At 52.7% G+C, this 14,504-nt stretch overlaps 1 protein-coding gene across 5 annotated transcripts in view; it reads right to left on the bottom strand.

Annotated features, from left to right (window-relative positions):
- The window catches only part of MYO7A (myosin VIIA), an 85,653-nt gene that overhangs the window by 65,419 nt on the left and 5,730 nt on the right, over positions 1 to 14,504 (bottom strand). For 4 of the 5 annotated variants that reach the window (XM_050757457.1, XM_050757455.1, XM_050757458.1 and 1 more), the window contains exons 3-4: positions 5,684 to 5,797; positions 12 to 164 (exon numbers count right to left, since the gene is read on the bottom strand). In XM_050757457.1, coding sequence (XP_050613414.1) covers positions 12 to 164; positions 5,684 to 5,797 — 267 coding nt within the window. The remainder of the gene's footprint in view (positions 1 to 11; positions 165 to 5,683; positions 5,798 to 14,504) is intronic. The other variant, XM_050757460.1, reaches the window with a different exon arrangement.

Raw genomic sequence — 14,504 nt, 5'->3', positions numbered from 1 at the left:
GCGGCACTCACGTAGATGAGGTGGTCTCGGTAGCGGATAAGCAGGTTGCGCAAGATGCCCGCCTCGTTGAGGTCCCCTAGGCGGATCATATCCTCCACGCCGTGGACCGACGTGGGGTGCATAGGCTTGATGTGCGTTGCGTTCTGCGGGGAGATCCAGTGTTCCTGCGGGGAGCCGGTGGCCAACGTCAGCGCGCTTCAGGGGAAGGGGCCGGGATGGGCGGGAGCGCGGGGTGAGTGCTAACCCCGGTAAGGGCCTTGACCTCTCTGGCGGTCAAACACGGTCAGTTCTAACAAGGTTGAGCCTTTCAGGATGGTACTAGCCACCTCTGCCCCTCAAGGACGGCTCCTTCTCTTAGGGGATTCTCTCGCAGACCTAAGAGGTGGGCAGGGCAGGGATTTTGGCCCCAGCTGACTGCTGTCAGTAAGGGGATTAGAGTTCCCTCAGGCCCTCTGCAGGATGGAGTGGAAAGGGTACTAATTAGAGGTAGACAGGCTTGGTCTCAAATTCAGGCTCCGGTGGAAAAAAAAAAAAAAACAAAAAAAAAAACATTAAAAAGTGATTTCAGGCCGGGCGCGGTGGCTCAAGCCTGTAATCCCAGCACTTTGGGAGGCCGAGACGGGCGGATCACGAGGTCAGGAGATCGAGACCATCCTGGCTAACACGGTGAAACCCCGTCTCTACTGAAAAATACAAAAAACTAGCCGGGCGAGGTGGCGGGCGCCTATAGTCCCAGCTACTCGGGAGGCTGCGGCAGGAGAATGGCGTAAATCCGGGAGGCGGAGCTTGCAGTGAGCTGAGATGCGGCCACTGCACTCCAGCCCGGGCGACAGAGCAAGACTCCGTCTCAAAAAAAAAAAAAAAAAAAAAAAAAAAAAAATTGATTTCAGATAGTGCCAAGAATACCTCAACAGGTGTATGTGGTGGAGAGTCATGGGGGGAGCTGCTTGAGATGGGTTGGTCAGGGTCTGCCCTTCTGAGGGGGTGGCATATGAGCTGAGGCATGAAGGAAGAGAAAGAGACCACTGTAAAAAGATTGGGGGGTGGGGGCGGGGGGCCAGAGGGCTCCAGGTCCAGGGAACAGCAAAACAACGGCTCAGGCCGGCAAAGCCTTGGCACATTCAAGGGAAAGACGGAAGGCGGGGCGGTAGCAGTGGTGCTGGGGAGAAGTGGACCCACCAGGCGGTATTTCCTGGGGCTTGCTGATGAGCTGTGGGAGCAAGGGGTGTGAACTCTCAGGACCTGTGAGCTGAAGTGGAGGACACAGGTTGCTTGCCCAGCTCTCCTTACTCTGCAGTATTCCCCGGCTGCCCTGTGGTGGCAGATGGGTGAGCATTTGGGAAGTGCACCGGCTCTTTCAACAAGCTGGCAAAGCCCTGGTTTCCTCAGGGCCCTGGGGCCCTCCCCGACCCCAGAGGGGGGTCTCTAGCACCTTCATAAAATCCCAGACTTTCAGGGAAGTGTGGCCACCGCCTGAGTGTACCTCAGCCCTCCCATCCCCAAATGCCATGACCAAGTAGCCCCAGGACCTGCCTTTTGGGGGAAAAGGGGACCTCTCTGCCATCCCCCAGCTCAGGCCCTGAGACTTGCTGAGCAGATGTGATGCACATGCCATGTCCTCCCCCACCTGCTCCTCCTCCGGGTCCCTTCTGGCAGAGCCAACCCCAACAGCTGGACACTAGCATGAATCTGGACATCAGCTCCCCACCATCACCACCCCAGTCCAACGGGTCACCCAGTCCTGCCCATTCAACCCTCTAAAAGGCTGCTGAGTGGGCAGTGCCCTCCTCACCACCCTCAAGCCCACACCCTGATTGAGACCACCGTTTCTCACTGGCCCTTCCATCAAATCCTTCATCCCCTGGTCCTTTCCTGAGGCACGCTCCTGACCCTGTCACTCTGGGGCTCTCAGCCCTTCCTTAACTCCCCTGGGCTCCTCAGCCTGGCATCAAGGGCCCACATGTGCTGGACACAGGGATCCCTAACCTCCATCCCAGCTACCCCTGGCACTTCCTAGCCAGGGAACATGGGTTTCGTGTCCCCAAAGGCCTCTGTGACTTTGCTCCACCATTCCCTCTACCTTCTTTCTCCTTAGCCTTCGAGGCTTGGCTCAGAGGTTTCCCAGTTTCTGAAGCCTCCCCTGACAGTGCTGGCCACCCTCACCTGTGCTGTCCCCCTGCCTCCAGGGCCACATCTGAGGCCACAGGGGCTAGGCACAAATGATGTGGCAGGGAGCCTCTGATGGGACAGATGGCTGGCTGGTGACTGTAGGGGACCAGGTCTGAATGCGAGGCAGAAGTCAGTCATGGAGAGACCCCAGAAGTCCCCCATTTCAGCCCCCTCACTTCACATGAGAAAACAGGCTTGGAGGACGGTGGCAGCCTGCCCAGGCCCTCAGGGGGATCAGGGGCTGCGCTGGGCAGAGCCCCCCAGCCCAGTTTCCCTGACACTCCATGGCACTTCCAGGCCAGCAGCACTTCAACACAGGGTAGGCTCTCATGCAGCCTCCCCAAGGTGAGGGGTTGGGTGCTGACGTTAGGGAACCTGCCTGGACTTTCCAGTCCCGTGTGGAACATTCCTCTCTCCCAGGCACCCTATGTCTTATACAAGCTGATCCCGTTGGAAAATCTCCCCACACCGTCCCTGCTCTGTGCCTCTATCCTAGGCCCCAGTGTGGACAGGAGGGGAGAGGGCTCCTGGGCAGGCTGTCTGCCATCCCCATTTGACCCCAACCTCGGGTCCCCACATCCCTCCCCAAAACAGTTCCGCACACAGGTTGACAGTGCTCAGTCACGGCATGACCCCGGACCCCAAAGTACATCAGTTTACCCTCCTGAGCCTCCACGTCCTCAGCTGCGAAATGGGAATGAGAGTAAGCGTCCCTTTTTCCCAGGGTTTTGGGAGGACTGATGGATGTGATCACGACATCCATCTTTGTTGACAGCTTTCTCCTGCCAGGTCTGTAGAGTGCTGCTGCTTGGTAAATGCTCAGCCAGAGCTGGGCATTGTCACTCTACTGCCTTTTGATTTACATTTGCTCTTCTAACATCCCTAACAGAGAATCACTGACCCCATTTAACAGTGACGAGTCTGACTCAAGAGGTAAAATGACTTGCCCAGTAGCTGCGCCGCTCACACTGTTTCCTGCGTGGGAGGACTCCCAACAGAGGCCAGCACCCTTCAGGTCAAGGTCCACAGGTACCTACCAGGGGCCAAAGTGTAACCAGGGCAGTAACTGAGGCCTGGCCTGAAGGAATGCCAGCAACTGGGGGAGGGGAACATGGTCAATTCCAGGGACCAAGTACGCCTTTGGGAAAGAGCTGGCCTGGACTGAGCGGGGACAACTTGCTCCCTAGAGGAAGGGAAGGAGGGGTGTATCTGGCAACAGAAATGGCTTGGACAAAGGCAAGACACTGGGATTCCAGTGGGGACTGGAACCATAACCTTTCATTCATCACTCGGCGAGTCTTTACCAAGAGGTTTCTCTGGGCAGACCCCTTGATGAACTCTGGGGAACCAGATGGGACTGGCCTGTTCCCCGCTCTCAAGTTGCTAGGAGTCTGTGGGCAGACAGAGGGGTAAGAGATGACAGCCTGGAGTGGGGAAAGAGGGGATGGAATGGGGGTGGGAAAGGCTTGTGAAGAAGGGGTCTGGAAGCCCTGGGGGTCCAATGCCACGGATGCAAACCCCAGCCTCCTGAAATGCCCCTGCCAGCCAGTCATGCCCACCCCTCCTGCAGCCCCCACTCTCAGGGCCTGGGTGGAGGAGAAGCGGAAGGGGACCTTTGGGATTCAGTGACTCAGAGTTACGGGACACCATCTGACATGCAACATGACCCAGGTGAAACTCAAGCCTGCAGACAGAGTCCCTGGTCCCCACCCTGGGGGCTCTGGGCAGGTTAGCAGGCCTGTCTGTGCTGCCAGCCAGCCTGTGCCTCCCCTTCTGGGGCTGCACCCTCACAGTAGCTTCCTAGAGGGTCCTAGAACTGGAGCCTCTGGAGCGATATTGGAAGCACTTCCGTTCTACAGCCCAGGGGCCAAAAATGTGATTAGCAGAACCTGATCCCTAAAGTCGCCGCTGAGATAACGCTGACAGGGGAGACTCACGCACAGAAGACAGAAGTCCTGGGTTCTACTGAGATAATGCTGACAGGGGAGACTCACGCATAGAAGACAGAAGTCCTGGGTTCTACTGAGATAACGCTGACAGGGGAGACTCACGCATAGAAGACAGAAGTCCTGGGTTCTACTGAGATAACGCTGACAGGGGAGACTCACGCATAGAAGACAGAAGTCCTGGGTTCTACTGAGATAACGCTGACAGGGGAGACTCACGCATAGAAGACAGAAGTCCTGGGTTCTACTGAGATAATGCTGACAGGGGAGACTCACGCACAGAAGACAGAAGTCCTGGGTTCTAATGCCAGCACCACCACTTACTAGCTGTGTGACTGGCTGCGTGGTCCCTCTATGTGCCTCAGTTTCCTCATGGGGTAACAGTTCTTTCCCTCCCTGCCTTCCACAGATGCCATGAGAGTCCAAAGACAGAACTTGGGTTAAAGGGCCTTGTAAACACTGAGGGGATGCACCTGAGGGCTGCAGGAATATGTGGGATGCTCCTGCCCACTCCATGTCAATCCTGGCCTCGAGGATCCTGAGCCCTCCTCTCATCCCCAGCAGAGCCTTGGTTTCAAGTCCCTGCACCCTCTTTCTCCTGACTCTCCTCCCTCAGACCAGGAGGCTAAGACAGGTACTCAGTCCAGTTCTATGTCCCCAGCCCCTGGCACACCATGGGGCACAGCCCACATTATGGCAGAGCTGAATCTCCCTGGGTTCTTCATATCCCTGCTAAGCTGCACTTGTGTGCTCTGTACCCCATCTGCATACCCCCAGTGACACACACATGTGCACACATGCTCAGAGGCCCCAGAGCTTCCCCTGCGGGCCCGCATGTGAACCAGCCTCCTTCTCCAGGGCAGGCCCCTGACTTCAGACCTCTCCGAGGCCCCACTATCACTACCTAGAAAACTTACACTTCTGGGGTCCCTTTCCTTTTGGGCCACAGATAAAGGGTTAATCTGTGAGACCAATTTCCGGGACAGTGTCAAGGTGGACAGTGGATTCATGTGATGTCAGCAACCCAATACAGTAAGGCTGTGGGCGTTCATTTAACTTTCAGACTAGCACTAACTTCACTGAGGTATTCTACACGTGTGATCTCACATATGGGTCAACAGCCCTCTGAGATACTTATTATTATCCTCATTTTACAAAGAGGAAACTGAGGCTCAGGAGGGAAGGAGACTTGGCCAAGTCTGCACAGCTAACAAGTGGATGAGATGGGATTTGAATGCAGTCAGTCTGCCCCCAAAGCACCTCCGTGTCTGAGGAGCTTCTAGCCTGCTCCCCCAGCACTCAAACCCCACCATACACACACACATCTCTAACACTAGGCAGAGTGAACTGAAGTGCTTGTGGAAACAGAACAAGTAGCCTGAGGCAGGCAGGGGGTTCCCTCTTGCTGGGGTGCTGGGGAAGGCTCATGGAAGGAGGCATCTGACAGGCAGAAGTGGGGGCACGGGCACAGCCTCCATCTCCTTTAGATCATCTCCCTGCCTTGAGGCAGCTGTCAGCCCAGATCTTCCCCCAAGGCATGGGGCAGGAGGAGGGAGGGGACTACTCACATTGCCTTCATCGTCCACCACCTGGATCTGCCCAGAGTCGCAGAGCTTCACCACTGCCCCGATGGGCACATCAAACTCCTGCCCCGATCTCAGGTCCATCCACACATAGTCCCCCTATGGGCGAGAGAGAGTCCCAGGCCAGGTGAGCAGGGAGCCCCCTTCCAGGCAGCCCTGCATCCCTCTGCTACCACCAGAGGCTCTGGGCCAACCACAGAAGGGGGAAGAGAAGGGGACTCACACTTACTAGAAACCTTCTGGAGCAGGGCAGGCCCTGGGCTGGCCGTTTATGCAATGTCATCAGTCCCTCCTCTAGAGCAGCCATGTTCCCATTTTACAGAAGAGTTAGCAGAGGCTCAGAGGGAGCCAAAGCCTCTTGAAGCCCAGCTCTCCCCATGGATCTACACTCTACATGTGTATGACAGATTCACTGGAGTCTAGACAGAAACACAAGACCACTCAAACCACTTCCTCTCTAACATGAGGTGACACCAGAGGACACCCAGACCGTGGGTGAGCTGCATCCTTCTTTACCTCCAGGGCCGATTTTCATCATCATCATGACAGGTTCCTCACAGGGACACCACTCCTTGCTGGGCCCTAGATAAGGGTTCAGCCACATTGTCTTCTGGCATGTGGGGAGCGCCCTGACCTCGCAGGAGGATGTCGTTTTGTGTTTCTGTGGCATCTGGCCCAGGGCCTGGGTCTCACTACTCACTCAGTAAGGGATCGTGAGAGTCAAACGTAAAATCCCAAGTCAGAGAAATGGACTGAGAACAACCACATTCAGCACTGATGGATTCAACAGACATGTATTGATTACCTACTGAGTACAAAACACTGATTAATCTAAATGCTGGGGGTTGAGCAGTGATTATGGAGTCTACATTCAAGTTAGAGGTGGTGACAAACAACTGAGCAAATAGATCAGCATGATCACTTTGGATACTGGGGTGAGTGCTGTCAAGGGAATAAACAAGCCAGTGGTAGAGAATGACAGGGCCAACCAACCTAGACCCAGTAGCCAATGGAGCTGCTCCGTGGAGGGAATCGCTGAACTGACACCTGAAGGGTGACAAGCAGTCAGCCAAGGGAAAAGCAGGGGACAGTAATCCCAGCATAGGAAAGAACATGTGCAAAGGCCCTGTGGCAGGAAGGAACAGCCAGGAGGCAGGACCTAATGAGCAAAAGGGAGCTCAGAGAAGTAGACAGGGTCCAGGATACATAAGCCCTTTGTTGGCCTTGGGATACAAGCTTAGATTTTATTCTAATCCTAATAAAAGTATTCTTTTTTGGATGGTACTCAAACTCCCTAGGAGTGTGGAAGAACTCAGACATTCTAATAAGAATATAACTTAATATCAAATTGCAAATAAAAATGTAACAGCTGATAAAACTGATTCACAATGAAGTAAACCCATGGGAATGGTCTGACAGAATCTGTTCTGGGCTAGGAGTCAGAAGACTGGGTTTCAGGCCCTGCCTGGCCTTGGTGAGTCGCTGACCTCTTTCAGCCTCAATTTCCACATTTCTCAGTGAAGGCTGAACTCAGTGAGTCCAAGACCAACTCATTACTGTTTCAGCCTCCTCTTATTCCCATCAGAACCAGCTACAGTCATGCATTGTTTAACACCAGAGATAAGTTCTGTGCGAACATCTTGGAGTCATTGAGTGTACCTCACAAACCTAGATGTGTACTTCACTACACACCTAGGCTGGATGGGGTAGCCTCTTGTTCCTAGGCTACAAACCTGTACAACCTGCTACTGTACTGAATACTATAGGCAGTCGTACTCCATGGTGTATATTTGTGTATGTAAACATATCTAAACATACACATGAAAGGAATAGTAAAATATGGCATTATAGTCTTACGGGACCACTGCCATCTATATGCTTTCTTCCAGCCACAGCTGCCCCTGTGGACCCTCCCTTCATATGAATGGGAGGTTGGCACATGATAGAGTCAGGCTAGTCCCAAACCCAAACTTCCTCTCAGAAAAAGTAAGAAAACTTGGAGAGGCTTGGGAGTGGAAGAGAACTCCTGTTTACGGAGCATTCACTGTGGGCCTGGGCTCCACAGGCTGCATCCCATAAACTGCCCCATTTAATCCTCACAGCTGCTTGTGCCCAAGCCCTGCTGCACTCCCCGACCCTGGGCTTACCCCTGACAGCCACCCCACACTGGGTCTGCTCCCCTTCCCCACTGGCCTGGAGCTCCCTAGGGTGGGGCTGAGTCTGAGTCCCTCACCTGTGGCTCCCCAGAGCCCAGCCCAGAGCGGGCCTCAGTGAGAGAGAAGGGGTGGGGAGCGCGTTCGCTTGTGGGCGACAGTATGTGGCCAGGGGACTGTCTCCAATTTCTCTCCTCAAAGAGGTCAAGAAACATGCCCAAGGTCACACAGCTGTTTTGTGGCAGAGCCAGGACTGAAGCCCAGGTCTGAGAAACCCCAAATCCAAGGCTCTTTCCTGACATTCCCTGGGCCCAGCCCCACATGTAGCTCAGTGAGCAAAACAGGAAGCACTGATAGAGTCCTCCGTGCCCAGATGGCTCATGTGCCCTGAAGGCAAGCTGGAGACAGGCTGGGGGCAACTGGAAGGCAGCGGTCTAAGTCACCTGTATCCCCCAGCCCAGCACGGGGCCTGGCACACAGAAAATGTTTGTTTCCCCTGGGAGAAGATAAAATAACCAAAATCACAAAAACTTCATGTGATCAGGAAATGGAGATTCCTAGAGGCTGAGTGAAGCACTTGGGGCCACACAGCAAACAGACATGACTAGAACTCTTCTTACTTAGGGCTGTCACCAAAGGGCAGTGACCAAACTATCTCTGCTCTAGGTCAGACTTAAAGAAACAGGTTCAGATGGAAGGGGAGAGGCTTCAGGGAGAATTCTGGGGTCTTAGGACTTCTGAAGGGGAACATTCCTGTGGCCCTAGGGAAAGTTGTTGAAGCATTGCAATGCAGGAAGGTTGTAAGGATCCTCATTTTACAGCTGAAGAAACTGAGGGCCAAAGAAAGAAAGGAACCTGGCCACAGTCACTCATCAAACCAGTGACTGACAGGACTGTTAGCATCTGGAGGACAGAGCCAGGACCAAAACCAGGGTGGGTCAAGAGTCACTGGCTCAGAGGGAGAAGGGAGGGAGGAAGCCACGAAAGAAGATGAAGCTTCATTGAGGGGCAGGAGGCGGGTGAGAAAGGGGAACCAGGCTCCAGGTAGGACCCCACCACTCCCTTCCATTCCCATGGCTAGCCCCAGGCACCCCACCACTGCATCTGGCCCCATTCCTACACCATGTTCCGTGACAACTTTACACACTGTATGGGGCACCTTGCTTGGTCTCATTTTGAATGGAAGATCTTGTTTGTGACATGACACATGCCTCAGCGGGGCTGTGTAATGTGGGGCAAGTCCCAGCTTCTCTCCTATCAAATATGTGACCAGGGCAGAGGGTCTCCCAGGCCCCAGTAGCTATGCAGGCTCCCAGTCCCACAGTCATGACTTCCTAGAACGCGTCTGTTCGAATGTTCTCAGGGGTACCCCAAAACCCCTGTGGGGCCTCCCCTCCAGGAAAGCCAGCACACATCCACAGTGAACACATAGTCAGGATGTCTAGCTTGTAGTCCCAGCTCCACCACTAACGCTGTGTCTCTTTGGGTGAGGCACTCAATCTTTCTGGGCCTCGGTTTCCACCAGCCTTGAAATGGAAGGAGTCAGTGCATGTAAAGATGAGAGACCCACGCAAATGCACATTGTTCTTTCTGTCTACCCTCCTTCGTCCCAGGCATCAAGCTGGTCTTGGGCCAATATTAATAATTCCCCATGGGGCCTTAGCCCTTTCTGTCTCTTCCTTACTCTAGGACCAGGCCTGGGGTCAGTCCCTGTTTATGGAGTCTGTTTCAGGACATTTTGCCCCTCGTTATCTTCGTGATCACTCTGGGACACTGGTTTTATCACCCCATTTTCACAGATGGGAAACGTGAGCCAAGCGTCTTGCCAGTGTCTAGTTGCTAAACATAGTTTGGAGAGGAGACCAGTGGGCCGAGCTTTCCCTTCCACCAGCGGTCAGCCAGTCCACAAACTATGGCTCGGGTCCCTCTGTGCACCTGGAGGTGCTCCCTGCTTTGGACCTGAGCAATGCAGGACACCCCTGCCCAGACATGGCCTGCCTGGCTTGGGTTTCCCAGATGCAAAACCTCCCCTCCCAGGAAAGGGCAGCCGCGGCCAAGTTCACGCTGGGGGAGGTCAGAGACCGCAGGTGGTATCCTAGGGCTGCAGTCCACGCACACCCTGAAGCTTAGCGACCCTGTTTGTGGCCCGCCCAGCTTCTAACGGGGAGGGGGGCGGGGTGGGGACTGAGGCCCGAGGCGAGGCGCCCTCCCCCTCCCATCTCCCCTCCGGGTCCGGGCCTCACCGGCAGGACAGCGTAGGTCTTGAACGCCTGGTTCAGGCTGCGCACCAGCGCCCACTTGCCGAGCTGCGGGACGCGCGCGGGGTCGGCAGAGTCGGCGGGGTCGGCAGAGTCGGCGGGGTCGGCAGGGGGCTCCATGGTGCGGCGATGGCGGCACTGCTCCGGCTCCCTAATTCACCTAATCCCGTGCGCGCCGCCCGCCCCGGAACCCTAAACCGGGCCATCTGCCGCGGGTCCATGGCAACGGCGGCTTAGGTGACGCCCGCGGGCAGGACGGCGAGGGGGCGCCCGCACCACCCCGGCCCGCTCCGTCTCGGCGGAACCCCCCGCACCCCCACTTCGCCGGGAATTCCAGGCGGCCTCACTGGCACCGTGGCGGTAGGCCTGGGATAAACGTGGCACCTGGCACCGCACCTGACCGCAGTTTTGGAAAAAATCGGTGTGTTTTCTCTGGAAGGAAACACGAGGATGTTATGGAATAGAACGCAGTCAACTCCCGGGGTTTTTAAGACTAAACGGGAGATGCATTGAAGATATTTCTGGCTCCCTGGCTGCTTCTGGGGAGTGAGGTCAGATACACAGTTTCCTTCTGGGGTAAGTTTGGGGGAAAGCCCCTGAAGAGTCTGTGTCCTCCTCCCGCAGCCCCCAAGGTCAAATAGCAGCCCACATCCATCCTGCATGAGAGGCCTTGGAGGCCTGGTGTGGGGTCCCCTGAACTCCACAGGACTGCTGCATCATCTCGATGGCTCAGAGCTCTCCCTGCAATGGGGCGAGCTGGCCTCTTGTGTCCTAGCAGCCACATAGTGCTGGGCACCAGGCCTCGGTCCACACTGAGCTGTGAGCCAGAGGCCACCATCCCATCCCCAGGGCCAGGAAGGCCCAGGCCCTGTGACTCCCCTCCCATTCCTTCCTTCTCGCCTTGCCCTGCCTATCTTTGTCCTCCTCCCCTCTTTCCTCCTTTTTTTTTCTCTTCTCTTTTCAAGGCCTCCAGTCTGCATTTGTGGCCCTCCGCATTGCCTAGTATCCTGGAAGCCAACTGCTCCCCAACAAATAAAAAACGGCAGAGAGTGAGGGCCAGGGACTGGGTGGGGGGAATGGCAAGGAAAAAGACAGTGATGCCTCACACAAGGCTCAGAGCCACCCAGGATGGACCCAGTTCTACCCCACTCCCTGTCCCAGCCTTGCGGACCCAGGGCTCTGCTGCCCAGCACAAAGCTGACTGATCAGTGATTCCCACCCACTTCCTGTGACCTCTCAGGGACACTGCTCGCAGGAGAGGTCCTTCTCCGAGTCAAGCCGAAAACAAGCACGTCTATCTCTCCCCGCCCACCTACAGCAGCACAATGGAACAGGAACCAGACCTCAGACACAAGGAAGCACTGGTGGTGAGCTTCCGGGCATTCTGCCATTAAGTCCATATAACCCACCTTCACTGAGTACAGGCTCAGACTAAAACACAAAGGACACTGTTAACAAGACATGTCCTCAGACTGGTGTAGTGGACAGACCCAGGCACAGATAAGGATGGTACCAGCAGATAAGAGGCAGATTAGCCCTGGAGACACAGGATAGCACGGCTGCTAAGAGTTTGGACCCTGGAGTCAGGGCTTAGTTTCAATCCCAGCTCAGCCACTCACAAGCTGTGTTACCTTGGGCAAGTTCCTCGACCTCTATGTTCCTTTCTTTCCTCATCCGTCAGGTGACAAAATGACAGTGCTTCCACGTGCTCGTGAGGATTTAACAGGTGAAGATGCGTAATGCACCTAGATTGGTGCCTGTTAGAGCAAATGTATATGAGTGCCAGTCATGGTTAACTAAGGGAGTTGTGTTAGGGGTGACAGCTGGGTTTTATGATTTTTTTTAGGCAGCCATTAGGGGAAAGGGCATCCCAGGAAGAGGGAACAGCAAACTCAGAGAATCAGAGGAGAGAGCAAAGAGATCGTAAAGTAGGTCTGGCGACTGGTGGCTAAAGAGAGGTCCCCTGGGGGAGACCCTGCAAGGCGCTAAGAACCTGACCTTGCATGGTTCCAGACTGACTACTGAGACCACCCCTGAGCTGGAGGAATAAGCCTCTTCTCCACAAGTGGCAAAGACAGAGACTCTTGAAAACTGCAACAGAGAGGTGACTCATTCTATACAACGAATCCTTAATATGAGTCTCGGCTGATTTCTCATCAGAAACCATGGCGGCCAGAAGGCAGTAGGATGGCATATTTAAAATGATGAAAGAATTAAAAAACTGTCAAGAAAGAATTCTGTATCTGGCATAACTATCCCTCACAAAGGAAGGAGAAATGAAGACATTCCCATGTAAATAAAAGCTGAGGGAGTTTGTCACTGGTTGACTTGCCCTATAAGAAATGCTAAAAATTAAAAGACATTGAACAACAACAAAACAACCAATCCAATTCAAAAATGGGCATAGGCAAGAGTTTGATTGCACCACTGCACACCAGCCTAGGTGACAGAGTGAGACTGTGTCTCCAAAACAAACACAGGCATAGGACTGAAATAGACATTTCTCCAAAAAAGATATACAAAGAGACAAGAAGCACATGAAAAGATGCTCAGCATCACTCATCATTAGGAAAATGCAAATCATAACCACAATGAGATATCACTGTACACCCATTAGGATGGCTATTACAAAAAAACAAAACAGAAAATAAGTTTTGGCAAAGATGTGGAGAAAATGGAACCCTTATGCCCTGCTGCTGGGAATGTAAAATAATACAAATGTTGTGAAAAACACTATGGCAGTTCCTAAAAAAATTAAAATGAGAATTACCATATGACCCAGCAATTCTACTTCTGGATATATACTCAAAAGAATTAAAAGCAGAATCTCAAAGAGATCTTTGCACACCTATGTTCAAAGCAGTATTAATTATAATAGCTAAAACACAGACACAATCCAAGTGTTTCTCAATAGATGAATGAATAAACAATATGTGGTATGAACATGCAATAAAACATTACTCAGCCTTAAAAAGGAAGGAAATTCTGACACATGCTATTAATACAACATGGATGAACCTTGAGGATATTATGCTAAGTGAAGTAAGTCATCACAAAAAGACAAATAGTGTATGATTCCACTTATGTGAGATACCTAGAGTAGTCAAATCAAAACCATAAAGCAGAATGGTGGTTGCCAGGGGCGGCGGGGAGAGGGGATTGGGGAGTTATTGTTCAATGGATAGAATTTTTATTTTACAAGATGAAAAGAATTGTAGAAATTGATAGTGGTGATGGTCACGCAACATTGTGAATGTATTTAATGCCACTGAACTATGCACTTAAAGTGGTTAAATGGGGCCAGGCACAGGGCTCATTCCTGTAACCCTAGCACTTTGGGAGGCTGAGGCGGGTGGATCACCTGAGGTCAGAGGTTCAAGACCAGCCCGGCCAACATGATAAAACCCCATCTCTACTGAAAATACAGAAATTAGCTGGGGATGGTGGCAGGGACCTGTAATCCCAGGTACTCAGGAGGCTGAGGCAGGAGAATCACTTGAACCTGGGAGGCATAAGTTGCAGTGAGCCGAGATCCACACCACTGCACTCCAACCTGGGTGACAGAGTGAGACTGTCTCAAAAAAAAAAAAAAAAAAAAAAAAAAATTGGCAAAAAAATTAGAGTACAGTACACAGTAATGCAAAGCCATACGAAAAAAAATAAAGAACACTGGTAAACACACTTGCATAGATAAATAGAAAAGTCATATTTGACCAGGCACAGAGATAGGGTGTCTGTACTCCCAGCCACTTGGGAGGCTGACACAGCAGGGCTGCCTGAGCCCGGGAGTTCAAAGCTGTAGTACACCACTATTGCACTTGTGAATAGCATCTGCACTCCAGGTTGGGCAATATAGTAAGACTCCATCTCTTAAACAAACAAAAAACAGTATTGTTGTATTTTTGGTCTGTAACTACTTTCTTTTCTGTGTGATTTAAAAGACAAATGTATAACATAATGATACATCTATGTTAACTGGCACACAATGTACAAAGATGCAATTTGGACAATAAACAACATAAAGGGGGAGAGAGAAAACTATAAAGGAACATAATTTTTAGATATTATTCAAGCTAATTTGGCCTTAACTCAAACTACATTGCTGTAGATTTAAGATGTTATTTGTAGGCCAGGTGCAGTGGCTCATACCTGTAATCCCAGCACTTTGAGAGGCTGAGGCAGGCAGATCACTTGAGGTCAGGAGTTTGAGACCAACATGGTGAAACCCCGTCTCTCCTAAAAATAAAACAATTAGCCAGGCATGGTGGTGCATGCTTGTAATCCCAGCTACTTGGGAGGCTGAGGCAGGAGAATTGCTTGAACCTGGGAGGCAGAGGTTGCAGTGAGCCGAGATCACACCACTGCACTCCAGCCTCGGCAACAAGAGTGAAACTC

This window comes from Macaca thibetana, chromosome 14 (genome assembly GCF_024542745.1).
Source record: "Macaca thibetana thibetana isolate TM-01 chromosome 14, ASM2454274v1, whole genome shotgun sequence".
NCBI lineage: Eukaryota > Metazoa > Chordata > Mammalia > Primates > Cercopithecidae > Macaca > Macaca thibetana.
The sequence above is the reverse complement of the archived record's forward strand: the minus strand, read 5'-3'. Positions and strand labels throughout refer to the sequence as shown.